Below are 17,195 nucleotides of genomic sequence, written 5' to 3'. Positions count from 1 at the left end.
TATTGAGTAAAGGTGGGAGTAGATTTGGAAGTTTAATGAAGGTAGATTTTTTTAATGAATGAGAGGATTACTTGATAGTGCTGGTGTCCAAGTTGTGATAGGTAAATCATACAAGTAAAGAGGAACCATCTGCTCACATGTGTGGATTTCTATAGCATGTTTAACTGCCAGTATGAGAGATAGGTAATTAGATTTATCCATATTTGGATGTGTTTTTCCAAGTACATGTGATATAAGGGCAATGAGGCCAGGGATTTTTACTCACTAGTAAGATAATACCTAAAATTATTAACCATGGTAACCACAAAGGAGAGGGTGGGAAGTAAAGTCAAGAGGTACTGAGGATTCAGGAGAAATTGGAAGACCCTAAATGAGACTGACACACTGGAGTACCTGAGCAAGCAAGTACAGGACTTTACATTTACTGTTTCATCTGAATATTCAACTGTGGAAGTCATCTGCCACCATCCTTAAAGGGAGGGTGATTGAGTTAGTATTGGATTCAGTCACAACAGACAAAAATACAACATACAAATGGTTTAAAGATATAAAATTTATTTCTTACTGGAAGTAATTCAGAAAGTGAGCATATAGTAGTTTCATAAAGCTGTCAAAACTCTAGACTCATTCTATTAATATCTTTTCTGTCTGTATCATATTACATGGTCAGAGATGTTCTTAGAGATCCATCCATCATGGCACATTCCAGCCATCCAAATAATTAGAGAAAAGAAGAAAATCACATAATTTTCCTTTAAGAACACATTCCAGAGATCATACTGAATATTGTTGTTTAGTTGACAAGCTGTGCCCAACTTTTCACAACCCCACAGACTGTAGCACTCCACGCTTCCTTGTCCCTCACCATCTCCCAGAGTTTGCCCAAGTTCATGTCCACTGAATCAGTGTTGCCATCCAACCACTTCATCCTCTGTCATCCTCTTCTCCTCTGCCCTCAATTTTTCCCAGGATCAGGGTCTTTTCCAAAGAGTCATACAGAATAATTCATCTTAAAATGCACTGGTCATAATTTAGTCACATTCAGCAGGGGATGCGAGGAAATCTAATCTTTGTACTAGGCTGTCATAGGCATAGTGATAAGAAGAGGGACCTATAACTTAGGAAGAAGGGAGAATTAATATGGGAGACAACCATCAGTCTGTGTATCAGAGCTTCAACTGAGAATAAGTCAGTAAAGGAGGAAGAAAAAAAATTTGTGTCTAGTGGGGAGAACTGTAATCATCATGGAAGGTTAGGCATATGAATTACAGCATCATTGTGTTCTAGTCCACCTGGACAATGGTCAGAGGGCCTGAGTCAGAGGACCAAAGTCTAAAAAGTGGTCTTAGGCCACCATAAAATGCTTGTTTGGAAAATGTGTAGATGTGGGATCCATCTGTCATGTTATAGAAAGATACATCTCCAGCCTTATAATCAACGAATACTCCCACCCTACAGAGTTTTTCTTTTAGAGTAAGAGAAGTTTCTGGGGATGTGAGGCCCCAGTACTCCCCGTCATAGAGCCTAATGGCCCAGAAACCATTCTGCGGTGACACTGTGACCCTCCCCTTCCTTGCTACATTATTCCTACAAACTCCCAGGTCCCAGGAATGTGTGTCCTGAACCTCCACCTCCCAGAAGTATCTCTCTGAGCTGACGTGTAGCTGACCAAGCACACAGGGAATGGAGACAAATCTCTCTGGGCAGCTGGGAAGTTCCTGACATGGTTCTTGCCATGTTACTCTTCTCCCCTCTTCAGACAGGAAGAGGGCAGGATGGGCAGTGGCTGCATCCAGAGTCAGATTTACTGCAAAGACAAGGGATCATCAAGTTTCTGGGAGGGTCTCAGTAGGCTTAGGCCACAGTCTCCCTTCCGTGAGGGCTCCTCTGGCCCTGGGAAGATCCAGTTCACCTCCCTCACCCATCCTCCCTGGGACTACCCCACAAGGAGCTGGGTCTCTCTTGGATCATTACAGACTTACCAGTCTGGAACTCTTCTTTCCTCCAGTCTGCAAAGAGCAAATGAACATAAGAATCCATCATCTGACAGATAGAGCTTCCTGTCTGTCCAGAATACTATGGTAATAAACGTCTTAATTGAAGAATAACAGCAACAAAAAAAGAAAAGAAAAACCAACCTCTTTTTATACACTTGAACCTCTTTTTACAAGATGCTAAATTATGTATGACTTGAAGACCTGTGCCAATGCTATGCTCTCCTCATCCAAAATTCATATAGGACAAATATTTGCAATCTATTTGGGATGTTTGAAAGGAAATACAGGATATGATGGGTCTGAACAAATAACTTATTGTTCACTTTAGATTCTTCAAATTTTAGCAGATGATAACCATTCTACCTTCACTCAAATCACAATGTTATATGCAACTAAAAATAATAAAGCTGTTAAGATGTAATGTTCCAAACACATTATTATCTGTTAGAATAATGAGCAATCTACTGAATTCATGGAATAAAGCCTTGGAGTTTCCTTGATTTTCAGCAAACCATTTTGCACACAGTAGGGTGTTCATTTAAAATATCTTTGATAATAGAATTTTCTTCATCAGAGTCCATGTTGCTTACCAGCATATAATGGTATTTCCCTCCATGCTGCAAATGAACAAAATAGAAAAAACAACTTTTATTCTTGCATGTCTTCTTTGTCTTTTTTGTTATGTTAAAAGCAAATATAAGAAATATTTGTCTTTGTCCTATTTCTTCTATTGAATCCTTTGAACTTTCTCTTTATATCCTATATCCTTATATTCCAATTTCAAACATGGTGATAAAATTACCAGGTGAAGGATAGATAGAAGTATAGAAAAAACAAAGGTGGCAGGGATAGAAGCATGAAGGAAGGAGCAGAGATGGAAAGAAGGAAAGGGGAGAGGAAGGATTACATGCTGAGTCATCATTAGTGGCTTCACTTCAGAGAGAATTTATTAAAGCATTGATATTTATAAAGATAATGCTTCCAGTGCTGTTTTGCTTACACTAAACATTTTTTTAAAAAATATTTTTGCATTCTATCCCACTAGCATAGGGGCAGAACCTAAGAAAAACAGAACAGTGAAGGTGTCTGAGAGATAATCATTACTCACCAGACTTGAATTGAGCCTTCTTCCTCTCTGAAAGAAAATACACAATCATGCATGTATATAAACAAATTTTCTTAACATCATGAAGAAGATGCAAGTAATGCCATACATCTGTCAATATTTGTGTCTGAAACTTGCTAAGTAATGTCCATTTCAAAAGCAATGAAAGAAATGTGTAAAGTTCATTCCATCTGGAAACTTCACTATAGTTTGAAGAATATAATCAGATATGAATGGACATAAAGATTTAATAATTCTTGTAGTAGGATACTAAAAATAATGTAGAATTATTTTAGAAAATAGCCATAGAATTTACATATAAAATATCAATGAAGTTTATTTGAGTGACTGAAAAATGTATGTTCAAGACCCTGAAGAAAGAGAAATTTGTTGAATTAGCTATTAAATAGTTAAAATAAAAATGAATAAACAGTAATAATTTTGCTTGGAAAGAAAAAGTGATGCAAATTCATGTAAAAATATTTATATACCTTAGATTACTGGAGATTATGGTCAAGCAAAGTGTATCAAGATTACACTTGACATTAGTATATGCAAAGTGTTTGAAAGGTCAACAAAGGAAGAACTTATTCAGCAGCTTTGGAGTCTGAACACTATTCTTAAGTTGAAAGAATATAATATATAAAAAATGGGGACTCCATCTCAGAGCACATGAGAAAAACCAAAGTTAAAAGAAACTTTCTATTGAATGGAAATAACAACATTCTTCTTAGCTTAATCCCTTTGATCTCACCAATCTTTTTTTTTCCACCAACCTTATAATGAAGTCATGGTAATCACCAGAAAGATAAAATAAAAAGGAAGATTAAAAACTAGAGGAGGGAATTAAGAGACTTAATACAGGAGGAGTTCATGAAGCCAAAAAGAAAATGGATAAGGTAATTTGAAATTCACAAGAAGGCAAAGGAAAGACAGGAGTATGTAAGAGGCGAATGTCATAAGAGGAAAACTATATCTAGGAAATAAATCTTTTTAAAAAAGTCACAGGAAAAGAGACACAGATGTATAGAACAGCCTTTTGGACTCTGTGGGAGAGGGTGAGGGTGGGATGAGTTGAGAGAATGGTATTGAAACATGTATATTATCATATGTGAAATGAATCACCAGTCCAGGTTCGATGCATGAGACAGGGTGCTCGGGGCTGGTGCATTGGGATGACCCAGAGGGATGGGAGGGAGGGAGGTGGGAGGGGGGTTCAGGATGGGGAACACATGTACACCCGTGGTGGATTCATGTCAAATTTTTTTTTAATTAAAAAAAAAAAAGTCACAAAGCTTACCAATTTCTTTCTTGAATTGTTCTGAAAAATATAATGGAAAAACTCAGGTAGATTTCAAGGAAAACCAATACAGAAAATAAAATAAGAGGAAAAATATATATAGGAAATAAATCTTTTTAAAAGGTCATAAAACTTACCATTTTCTTTCTTGAGTTGTTCTGAAAAATATAATGGAAAAACTCATGTAAATTCCAAGGAAAGCCAATACAGAAAATAAAATAAGAGGAAAAAACATGTCTAGGAAATAAATCTTTTTAAAAGGTCATAAAACTTACCATTTTCTTTTTGAGTTGTTCTGAAAAATATAATGGAAAACCTCATGCCAATTTCAAGGAAAAGCAATATAGTATATGAAAGTGAAAATAAAATTCCACTGCTCAGTAAATAGATAAGATGAATGTAATTAGAAAAAAAAAAACCAAAGAAACAAAAAGTCCTGAAAAATACCAAGGAAACAAGTATTTTTATCTTGGGTAGAATGGAAGATTTGTTCTTGCAGAGAAAAAAATCTTAACCTGACATTTTGGTAAGCAATGAATATTGCTCACCATGAAGCCATCAGAACCCGAGAGTGGATTCAGGATGGAGAAAAACAGGATACTGGCCCAGTAGTTATGATGCATGTCAAAGGAATAATTTCGGTGAGCCCAGACACTTATATCTTATCACACATAGAAAGGCATTAACATCATTAACTTGAGATGCCTGTTTCGTTCTTTTTAAAATTATTCTCAGAGGTAATCTTGATGTGTTTCTACTACAGTTACCCCCATCCCCTCGGTAAAAACTTCAAGATATCTTGAATCCTTTCTTACCTCTCTGGAAGAGTTCCTCAGAACTCTCTGGGATCCTGTCTCCCAGATTGTAGTCCTGAGTAAGGTCCCCAGATAAAACATAACTTGAAACTTTAAGCTTGTGCATTTGTTTTTCAGTCAATAATTTTGGTTTGGTGACCAACAAAGGAACCAAAAACATACTTCTCTCCTTCACCTGAACTCCATGAGGATCTCAAGCTTTGTCACTAGCAGAAGTTCGTTTGTGCCCATCTGCCTCCTCAGAGAGTCCAGATGATTCTGGGTGGATCTTGGATCTCCCATTTTACTGATGAGCCTGAGTTTTAGTCTGTGGTGTTAAATCTCTGTCTGAAATTTAGTGTCAAGAAGAGATGCCTGGGTGAATGTAGTGGGAATTCTTGATAATGTACTTTCACAGCCCTGAGAAATTTCATAGAATTGCACCTGGAAAAACAGCATATATTAAGAAACTGTGTTTTTCTTAAGAATAATCTTCTTGTTACAAACCCCAAGGGTGAACCCGGAAGGGAGTATGACTGGGATCATGAAAGTATGGACTTTGGAACACCGGGTTGGCATCAGGCATGAACATTGCCTACGCAGTTGCTAATTGTTCCTGAGACTAGCCCAGATGGGAACAGCCTGGGGTAAAAACAAGGAGATCTGGACTATGTCAGTGTAGTGTGTTGGGAAAGATAAGATCAAATAAAGTCTTGTAGTCTGCAATTAGCAACAAAAGCTGGACTCAGAGTGGACTCTGCATCTCAGTCCAGTAGAAGCTGCAGGTCTTCTGACCCATTGCTCCAGATTTTGTGTTCTGTCTTCATTATCATCACTTGTTCCCAGACCATTAGGTCAACAGGTAAAAGACACTGAGAAACTTTTGCTCAGTTGAAAGACACTGAGAGGTTTATCCTCAGTTGAGACACATTGGGACGATTTTGTTGTGTATGTACAGCATTTATACTTACAAGTACTTGCTTTGTTGTGAATTAAAAGACATTTCACCCTAAAAATGGGCAAAATGAGGCTCTTTTGACATCACTTCATGGGAAATAGATGGGGAAACAGTGGAAACAGTGTCAGACTTTATTTTTTTGGGCTGCAAAATCACTGCAGATGGTGACTGCAGCCATGAAATTAAAAGACGCTTACTCCTTGGAAGAAAAGTTATGACCAATCTAGATAGCATGTTGAAAAGCAGAGACATTACTTTGCCAACAAAGGTCCGTTTAGTCAAAGCTATGGTTTTTCCAGTGGTCATGTATGGATGTGAGAGTTGGACTGTGAAGGAAGCTGAGTACCGAAAAATTGATGCTTTTGAACTGTGGTGTTGGAGAAGACTCTTGAGAGTCCCTTGGACTGCAAGGAGATCCAATCAGTCCATTCTAAAGGAGATCAGCCCTGGGTGTCCTTTGGAAGGAATGATGCTCAAGCTGAAACTCCAGTACATTGGCCACCCCATGCGAAGAGTTGACTCATTGGAAAAGACTCTGATGCTGGGAGGGATTGGGGGCAGGAGGAGAAGGGGAGGACAGAGGATGAGATGGCTAGATGGCATCACTGACTCGATGGACATGAGTCTGAGTGAACTCTGGCAGTTGGTGATGGACAGGCAAGCCTGGCGTGCTGCGATTCATGGGCTCCCAAAGAGTCGGACGTGACTGAGTGACTGAACTGAACTGAACTGACATACCAAAATTATATTTTTGCATGCACAGATAAAAAAGACCTTGCTTGTTGGAACATCTTTTCAGAATTCTGACTTTAAAGGGGGAAAAAAAAACCTTTTCTATGGGCGAACTTGCACTTTTGTCCCTGTGTCTTTGCGATGTAAATGTTTTACCTCCTCTTCTCAGACTTTTTTCTGTGTTTTGAGGGTGTGTTCTCTGCATACCAAGGTAACATATTGGTGGGAGCCAGCACGGGAGTTCCCACCCATGACAAGGTCATGTGGGAGAGCCCTGATGGGCAAGGCGAGTCAGGGCTCAAGGGCGCAATGCCCACCCCCCCCACCCCATCCCCACCGGATCTGCCTGAGCATCTACCCCAAAACCAGAATCTGTCTGTTTTACTATTTTATGACTTTTACCAACTCCTCTGACATTAACAGGGGGCTATCTCCGACCACCTTTCTCTGAAGAAAATCAACTTAAAACTCTAGTTAATAAGTCTCCTGGGCATAATAGGAGTGTTTCAATTCAAACCCCTCTGATGACTTTCTAGTTTGCCTGACAGGTTTGTTTGGACTCCTGCAGCTACGCATGTGATTGTTCACAGCCTCCCAACCACGAAAGGCACAGGAAGCTTAAGATATTCTAACAATGCAGAGCTTCTCAGTGTTAAAATTCTTAGAATAAGACTAGTAGAAGATTTCTTTGTTGAGCTAATGCTTGCTGCCAAGTTTCCATATCCCTTACCTACTGTGTCCCTGGGAGTGTATTGATTAATATAGTTGGTATATAGAAATGTAAGTAGTAGCTTTAATGTTTGTAACCTTGGACCCTTGAGTTAATTCTTTTCTTGTTATAGCCCACCACACTTTTGCCTTATAGGAATGCAACTTTATCTAATACTTTTGGAGGGTGGCACCTGACTTTAGAATAATCACCTTTAGAGAAAAATAAGTTTTCTGAAGAAAGGGTCATAAAATGTTAACAGGCCTCCTGGCCAGGAGATGATGTAAATCACCTAAAGCTTTTGCATATGATAAGTTTGCAGAAAGAAAGCCTGGCTTCGATAAGAATCAAGGACTGCTGACCTTGCATGACTCCACCCCTCCCCCCATTATCCTCTATGCACAACTTAAGGTATAAAAACTACTTTGGAAAATAAAGTGTGGGCCTTGCTCACCAAAGCTTGGTCTCCTCATGTCGTTCTTTCTCTTTCCTTTTCCTTTTCAGGCTGATTCTCTGGAGTGCAGGGGCCCTCTGTGTTCACTTTCCTGCCTGGGCTTCTGAGACCCACTCGAGAAGGTGCCTAAGGTGGGGCACCTTCAGCTATTGAGTGGGCGCCTGCAGCCTACATGAACAGAGCAAGTCCCATGCTGGGGCTTTATTGGCTTTCTGAGTAAACTAAGGAATATCAGCCTCTTTTCTCTCCTCTATTTTCTTAACTGCAAAATTCTTTCTTATCTCTTTCTCTATTTCTCTCAATCGCCAATATCGTCCTCCCGAGGGAATCCCTGAATCCAACCGGGGCTGGACCCCAGTAACATATGGTCTATATATGGCAGCCCGTCAAATAGACTAGAATTCCGAGCAACCTTTTTGTCTGGTTATGACAACTCTTGGTAAATAATCTGCTGGTAGTGCAGGAAACCTGGCTTCAATCCCTGGGTCAGAAGATCTCCTGGAGAAGAGAATGGCTATCCACTCCAGTATTCTTGTCTGGAGAATTTCATGGACAGAGGAGCCTGGCAGGATATAGTCCATGGGGTCACATCAGACATGACTGAGCAACTCTCAGTCATGCTACCTCTCAGAGCATGCCAATTTTGAGGGAATTTGTCATAAGGGTCCCTAACTATAAGGCCTTTGCCATCTTCTCCTTCAGTGCACTGCCTGTACAATGAAGGCCCTTTACTTTCTTAGACTATTTTTGGGAGTAAACATTTTAGATCTTGTGAAGACTACATCGTTGCTCTCTCTTGTGGGGACACCTTTAGTGTCTGATTGGCTTGAGTTGCTATTAAGGTACTACTCATCAATGGCCAGATAATAGAGTCAACTTTGATATGCTCTGGCTAATAACTCAAGGACTAGATGAATACCCAGAACAATTTCTAGCCAGGTTAACAGAAGTCCAGAAAAATATACAAGATTAGACCCCACTTCCACAGAGGGCACCACTGTCCTTAATACCCATTTTATCTCCCAATAGTCCCCAGACATCCTAAAGAAACTAAAAAGCAGAAGAAGCTCCTAAACCTTCTAACAAGACCTTTTAAATTTAGCTTTTAAGATTTTCAATAACCAGGAAGAACAGGCAAAGCTAGAGGAAGCCCAATGAGATCAGACCAAATACCACCTTTTAGCCTCTGCCCTCCATGGCTCCAAACCTCCATCAACCAACAAAGACAAGAAGCCACCTGCCTTGCTTCAAATGTGGCAAAGAAGGCCACTGAGCCATTCTTGCATAGACCTGCGGCTCTCTCCAGGTCAGTGTACCAGCTGTGGCATAAAGGGACATTGGAAGGTCAAGTTCCCAAATTCCCCTCTAGGGATCAGACATCCCCTCCTGGTCCTGAGCGTGAATCCTCTGACCCAGCTCTGCCTAGCTTCCTCAGGCTTTCCGCTGAAGACTGAAGGTGCCCAGGGCTCCAGGCCCCAACTCTCATCATGTCTACTGAACCCAGAGTAACTCTCACAGTGGCAGATAAGCCAATCTCTTTTCTCATCAACACGTGGGCCACTTACTCTGCTATGCCTGCCTACTCTGGAAAAACCAAGGCTTCTCAGGTCTCTGTTATGCGGGTTGACTGTTTAATGTTTATGCCATGAAAACTGAGCCTTTACCTTGCACACTTCAAGATACCCCATTTTCCCATTCTTTTCTCCTACTTCTAAAATGCCCCACTCCTATTCTTGGGAGAGAACTCTTTTCAAAATTCAAAGCCTCTATTACTATCCCAAGTCCACCTTCTGGTCTAGTCTGGTTACTGCTCCTCAATCCCACCTCTTCTTCCCCTTCCCCTTCCCCATTGCCCTCCTTGTCCATAAACCCCATAGTTTGGGATACAGACAACCCATCTGTCAACTCTCACCATGCTCCAATTCATATTTGTCTCAAAGGCCCCTCTATATTCCGCAATCAACAACCATACTCCATCTCTCAGAAATATCAATAAGGGCTAAAGCCTATCATTGCTAAACTCCTACATCAGGGTCTCTTGTGCCCAACCCACTCTCCCTATAATACCCCTATCTTACCCATCAAAAAGCCAAATAACTCCTATCACCTGATCCAGGACCTGAGACTTATCATTGCAACTGGTATTCCCATACACTCAGTAATTCCAAATCCCTAGACTCTTCTCTCTCATTCCCTCTTCCACTACCCACTTCACTGTTCTAGACTGCAAGGATGCCTTCTTTACCATCTTTTTACACCCAGACTCTCAAGACCTCTTTCCCTTTACCTGGACTGATTCATACAATCATCACTCCCAATAGCTGATGTGGACAGTCCTCCCACAAGGCTTTCGTGAAAGCCCTCATTTCTTTGGCCAAGCTCTAGCATCAGACCTAACCTCTCTTGACCTTATTCCAAGTACTGTCCCCCAATATGTGGGTGATGTCCTCCTTTGTAGTCCTTCACTTACACACTCTCAACAATATACTATATAACTCAATTTTGTAGTCAATTGAGGGTATAGAGTATCTCCAACCAAGGTTCAGCTCTCTCTTCCTAGAGTCACCTATCTCAGAGTCCTTTTGACACCAACCAAAAGATATATCACTTCTGGTAGAAAGGCCCTTATATCCACCCTACCACTCCCTACATCCAAAACAGAGATCCTGTCCTTGGGATTAGCTGGATATCTAATTTTGGATTTCTAATTTTGCCCTCTTGGCACAATCCCTATATCAACCACCAGAGAAGATCTTTCAAAATCCCTACGGCTAAAATCAAATACGCATTCAGGCTTTAACAGCCTTAAGCAAGCCATTTTCTCAGCCCCAGCTCTAACACTTTCTGACCTTTCTCACTCCTTTATACTCTACACTACTGAGAGACACAAAATTGCCCTAGGAGTTTTGGGACAAAATCAGGGCCCCTCCTTTGACCCTATTACTTATCTATCAAAGCAATTAGATACTGAGGATGGCCAGTAAGTCTGCATGCTCTGGCAGCAGCTGCACTGCTTGTTCAGGAAAGTAAAAAACATACTTTTGAAGGGCCCACTGTCATTCATTCACCACATGACTTTAAGGACTTACTTTCTCACAAATCCATGACCCTTCTGAAAGGTTGTTGTTGAGTCACGCAAATACACCAGGATTCTTGGCCCCCGAAGGAGAAGAATTCAATCCGGGGCCAGAGACGAGGCTTGATCGCTCAGAGCATTTGTGTAATAAAGTTTTATGAAAGTATAAAGGAGATAGAGAAAGCTTCTGACATAGGCATCAGAAGGGGGCAGAAGAGTACCCCTCTGCTAGTCTTTAGCTGGATGTTATATAGTCACTAGCAGTCTGTTAATGAAAGAAAGGAGTGTCTTAAAATTCAGAATGGCACCAGGCCCCTCACCCATAAGATGCATTTTGGGATAATCTTGGCACCAAATGGTTTATCCTGGGCCATAAAATGATTAACTTGAATCTTGAAGAAGGGCAGACCACCATACAAATAGTTTCATTTACATAGATTAGGGGAACAATATCCATACTGGTTTGTCAAGTAGGTTCTGGGCCAAGAGGCAGAACCGACTTGGAGACAGAGTTTGGGGTAAAGGCATAGTACATTAGCATAGCTTAAGACAAACATTTTCATAAGAAAAAGGCATTGGTTATCTCTAGACTTGAGAATAGCTAACTTCAGGCGAAGCCGGGTGTCATTATGGCAACACAATATTTTAAGAGAAACCTCCCTTTAAATTTGTATAGAGAAGGAAAAAAATATTGCTAGTTTGTTTCCTCCTGCCGCTTAAGAGAGATAAAAATGTCTGACACTTGCAGGCTATTTCCTCTATTTGGAGACCCCTGGCCTTCCTGCCTGTTACCCTCTCACTTCTATCTCTTCTACACATCCAACTAATTCATGTCGCCCTTCCTGAATCTCCCATGTTCTTCTTTGAATGCTGTCCTACTCTCAACTCTGCCACACTTATTCCTAATTTTTCTGAGTCCCCCATCCATACTTGTAAAGAGGCATTAGAAGACCTGACCATTTCTTGCACATTTCCTCAGCCCCTTTAAATAACCCTGACTTTACTTGGTATATTGATGGCAGTTTTGTTACGACATCAGAAGGAAAAAAAAGATAGCTACACATGCAGTTGTCTGAAGTTATTGATTCCCAACCCATCCCCTCAGGAACCTCTTCCCAATAGGCAGAACTTATTGCACTAACTAGAGCACTTACCCTCATAGCTAACAGAACAAACATGTACACTGATTCTAAATATACTCTCCACATCATACACTCACAGGCTGCCATCTTGAAAGAATGAAGGCTCTTATTTATGAAAGGCTCTCCCATAACTAATGCCCCATTTATACTCCAGCCTTTAAATGCAGATAACATGCCAACTGAAGTAGGCATCATACATTGTCCAGGTCACCAGGTGGCCTCAGACCCCATTTCATGGGGCAACAATGCCACAGACAGAGAAGCAAAATAAGCCTCACTCCCATCACCTGCTCAACAACTCATAGTAATCCCCAACATAAAGCCTCTTTACTTCTCTGAAGTAAAAAACATGATTATTATAAGAGGGAGCACAACCACAAAGAGAGATGTTACAAAAACAGAGCTGTTATCTTCTCCCCAAATCTCAGGCCACACAGATTCTTATGGACATTTATCAGGCCCTGCACATTCATCAGGCCCTACACATAGGCACTAAACTGCTTTATCATCTCTTAAGACCTCTTATCACTTATCCTAACCTTCTTTCAGTCCTACAACAAATCACTCAGTCTTGCATTATCTGCTCCTCAGTCTCACTGCAGGGAGACTTAAAGCTTATTTTCTCATTCCCAACACATCAGGCTCAACTATCCCAGGGGATGACTGGTAAACTGACTTTGCTCACATGCCTCCAACATGAAAAATAAAACTCATGCTTACTCTAGTAGACACTTTTTCAGGGTGGATTGAGGCTTTGCCTATGAGATCAGAAACTGCCTCAGAGGTAACACAGTTTCTCATATGAGAAATCATCCCTTGTTTTGGCCTCCCACTCTCCCTCCAATCTGAAAATGGCCAGCTTTTATTTCCCAAATCACTCAACAAGTAGCCCAATCCCTTGGCATAACCTGGAAACTATATATTCCTTACAGACCCCAAACCTCAGGAAAAGTAGAAAAGGCAAAGTCTATTCTCAAAACACACCTAACCAAACTCTAGAACTACAAAGGCCATGGACTGAATTCCTTCCCATGGCTTTGGGTTGCATTAGGGCTACTCCACGGGCTCTGTCTTTCCTCAGTCCTTTTGAGCTCATGTATGGATGCCCTTTTCTCTTAGGTCAATTCCCTACTGCAAGCCCCTTGCTAGAAGAGTATCTTCCCATCCTTAATCTTATTAGACCCCTTGTGAGAGAGCATGCACATCACTCTCTCCCAAGGCCTCATCAAACAAATCCAGCTGACCTAACACTCATACTGGGAGTCCTACTTAAGACCTTATACTATAAAGCTCTCCAGCCTCGATCGACTGGTCCATTTGAGGTTGCTTTAACCATACCACAGCTGCTAAACTGGCATGTCTTTACTCATCGTTTTGTGAAAATGAAAGTAAAAGTCGCTCAGTCATGTCTGATCTTTGCGACCATATGAAATAGTCCATGGAATTCTCCAGGCCAGAAAACTGGAGTGGGAAGCCGTTCTCTTCTTCAGGGGATCTTCCCAACCCAGGGATCGATTCCAGGTCTCCTGCATTGCAGGCAGATTCTTTACCAGCTGAGCCACCATCTCTAGATTAGAATGGGCCCCAGGAGTCTCTCCATCTCCACTAAGAAACATTCCTAGCTCGAAACTCTTTGCTACACCAGCACTGTTCTGAGACCCACCAGGCTTTGACTGGATGGAATTCCTGAAGAAACAGAATAGCCGAAACCAAATACCAATCAATAAAATAAAAACAGATGTACTGGTTACTAATTGGACTGGGATTTCCCCTACCTACCTTATTCGCAATAGGACTTTATGTCTCCCCCTGAGTGGACTATTATTCAAAAGCTTTCCCTCTGCTTTACCTACTTCTGCATAGTTCTTGTTTTTTTTTTTTTTGGAGCGTGGTCCTCCTCTTACTGTGATCAGCCAAGATGAATTCATTATCCACTTTTCTTCACATAGTAACACAAACCCTTACCTTTCCTGGAGACACCATTGTTACTGATTGCCCTTTACTCCTTGACTTTATAAACAATCTTTGGCTCCAGGGAGATTTCATAGAGTTCACACCAACCCAAAATTATTTCTACACCTGGATTCTTATTTTTATAATTTTCTCCTCTTAGACATGAGACATCACATCATGATTTTACTATTACTCCCTCTTCTTTTACAGTCCAAACCTCACAATAATACCTTGCCTATAACTCACCCTTCCCCAAACCTTGCCTACCTGTTCAGAACTCTAAATCTGATCCATCGTTTACTCAATACCTAAAACCCAACCCTGGCCAGTGATTGTTGGATTTACTTATCCATCTCCTCTCCTGGAGGATAGGTGCGTCTCATTTCCACAGGCAAATGGACTCACATAACAACTCTCTTTATCACACATACAGAGGAGAATCTTTTCATCATACATATGTTATTTATATTCAATTGATCAAATTCACAATCCTGACAAGATATTGACCTCCCTCCTTACAGATCTCCCTTTTACTCATAAAGGACCAGCTATAGGAAGACATTACTTTGCCAACAAAGCTCCATCTAGTCAAGGCTATGGGTTTTCCAGTGGTCATGTATGGATGTGAGAGTTGGACTGTGAAGAAAGCTGAGTGCCAAAGATTTGATGCTTTTGAACTGTGGTGTTGGAGAAGACTCTTGAGAGTCTCTTGGGCTGCAAGGAGATCCAACCAGTCCATTCTAAAGGAGATCAGCCCTGGGTGTTCTTTGGAAGGAATGATGCTAAAGCTGAAACTTCAGTACTTTGGCCACCCCATGCGAAGAGTTGACTCATTGGAAAAGACTCTGATGCTGGGAGGGATTGGGGGCAAGAGGAGAAGGGGACGACAGAGGATGAGATGGCTGGATGGCATCACTGACTCGATGGACGTGAGTTTGAGTGAACTCTGGGAGCTGGTGATGGACAGGGAGGCCTGACATGCTGCGATTCATGGGGTCGCAAAGAGTTGGACACGACTGAGCTACTGAACTGAACTGATAGGAAGACACGCTCCCCGCCGCCCCCCCCCCCCCAACCTCTGACGTTCATCTACAACAACAGACTCCTTTCTGTTTTTCTAGACAAAACTCTGTAAAAAATTCTTACCCCCAGCTAGGAACTATGCCATCGCACGTCTGTAATTACACTTCACAACTCTCCTTTCCTTCAGGCCTCTCCGTCTACAAAATATCAGGAACTTCAGGACATTCTTTTGCTTTCTCAGGGAGACTCCCTTCTACATATGGCATAAATACTCTTTTTGTAGGGACTACACTGGTGAGTTCACTGTCAGTCTCAGAAACTACTAACAAGTTCCCAGAAAGACTCCTATTTGCTATTAATTTCAGCTGTTGTCTTCTTACACTTGGAATATTTTTCTTATTTGGAACCACCACCTATTTATGTTTTCCCACTAACTGGACAAGAACATTCACCCTGGTATATCTAGCTCTGGATGTTTCTATTGCTCCTAAATATTAGACCCTCCCTATCCCACTAATTCATAACTGACCCAAATGGGCAATTCAATTCATTCCCCTGTTAATCAGTTTAGGAATAGAAACTGGGATTGGAACAGGGACTGCAGGACTCACAACCTCTTTAAATTACTACCAAAGCCTTTCTAAAGACCTCACTGAGAGCCTAGACTAACTAGCTACTAGTCTTATCATTATCCACACCCAGCAAGCTTACCTGACTGCCATGATCCTCCAAAATAGAAGGAGATTAGATCTTCTAACTGCAGAAAGAATGGGCCTATGTCTATTTTTGGAGGAAGCTTGCTACTTCTCCACCAACAAATCAGGAAGCAGCAAGAAATCTGACAAACAGGGCCTTGAAATATGTTGACACCTCAGCAATTCATGGGAAAACTGGCTAAACAGTTGGAATTGGATGCCCTGGGTTCTACCTTTTCTAGGCCCTCTCCTTCTACTTACCCTTATTCTAAGTTTTTGCCCATGTTTAATGAGTCTTTTTTTCAAAATTTCTTCAGGACCACTTACAAGCCTTCACCAATAAAACTATCCATAAGCTATTTCTAACTCATTCAGATTATCAAAAACTTTGGCCCCACACAAATCCCCTTGACCCATATTCCAACCTTTTCTCATCTTTCCCCTACAACATCCCTGTCCCACAGGAAGCAGTTAGAGAAGATTGACCTTTGGCTCTTATCCTAAATCAAAAAGGCTGGAGTGAGAGGGCCTCCATGGGGCCTCCTGGTAGAAATGGCTCATTATACTGACCTTGCAAACAAAGAATAAAGTCACAGTGACCCTTGAGACTGGCCAAGTTGCCCAAATGATATTCTGTTTCCCCACTGGTGCCGACCTTCTCAAGGCTATAAGACCACCAGATTCCAGACCTCTGGCTACATGACTGCAGGACTCAGCTACAGGCTAATAATTAACCATCCCTTCAGAGAATTTTTCATTGTCGTGTTATAAGAAAGACCCCATCTAAAAGGGAGGATGCTGGTTCTCCTTAAGGGCCAGTGACCCTCTTGCTTCCCCCTAATAAATTTCCCTTTTCTTTGCCTGATTGCTAGGTTCACTCTGTTTCCTCCCGACTCACCTTACATCAGTATAATCTTACCCGAGAAAAAGAAAAAAGGAAGAGAAAAGCAATTGAAAAGAAGCCAGTGTTTTAGGGGAAGATAGCTGTCAGTAAAAGGAAAGGATGAAAAAAGATAAAATTTAGGTAATATAAAATGATGAAAGGTTTTTTTTTTAAGGTGCAGGTAACAGATTAAACAAGAACTAAGAACAGGCGAAAAAAAATTGACTTGCCTTTTTCCAGTGCAATATTATCTGAGGAAGGAAAAAAAGAGAAAAACAATTGAAAAGAAGCCAATGTTTTAGGGGAAGGTTGGTATGGATAAAAGGTAAGAATGAGAAAAGATGGAATTTAGGTAACATAAAATGACAGTTTTT

At 41.1% G+C, this 17,195-nt stretch overlaps 1 protein-coding gene across 1 annotated transcript; it reads right to left on the bottom strand.

Moving 5' to 3' along the window:
- Window positions 1–535: 535 nt before the first annotated feature.
- On the bottom strand, window positions 536–15,965 carry LOC133237066 (butyrophilin subfamily 1 member A1-like). Its single transcript, XM_061399389.1, has 9 exons — window positions 15,955–15,965; window positions 13,818–13,953; window positions 5,218–5,392; window positions 4,540–4,581; window positions 4,403–4,423; window positions 3,106–3,132; window positions 2,588–2,614; window positions 1,983–2,009; window positions 536–1,807 (listed from the first exon to the last, which is right to left on the bottom strand). The coding sequence occupies exons 1-9, from the start codon at window positions 15,963–15,965 to the stop codon at window positions 1,284–1,286; spliced, it is 990 nt and encodes a 329-aa protein (XP_061255373.1). The 3' UTR covers window positions 536–1,283.
- Window positions 15,966–17,195: the final 1,230 nt, after the last annotated feature.

The sequence above is a fragment of the Bos javanicus genome, chromosome 23 (genome assembly GCF_032452875.1).
Source record: "Bos javanicus breed banteng chromosome 23, ARS-OSU_banteng_1.0, whole genome shotgun sequence".
Classification (NCBI taxonomy): domain Eukaryota; kingdom Metazoa; phylum Chordata; class Mammalia; order Artiodactyla; family Bovidae; genus Bos; species Bos javanicus.
This window is presented reverse-complemented; position numbering and strand designations above follow the sequence as displayed.

Excerpts from the sequence above, each read along its gene's own strand:
- LOC133237066 (XM_061399389.1), bottom strand. Across the intron at positions 4,582-5,217 it reads TGAGGAACTCTTCCAGAGAG|TTTTTCCATTATATTTTTCA; the intron begins GTAAGAAAGGAT and ends AATTTACATGAG. Across the intron at positions 4,424-4,539 it reads ACAACTCAAGAAAGAAAATG|AACAATTCAAGAAAGAAATT; the intron begins GTAAGTTTTATG and ends TATATTTTTCAG.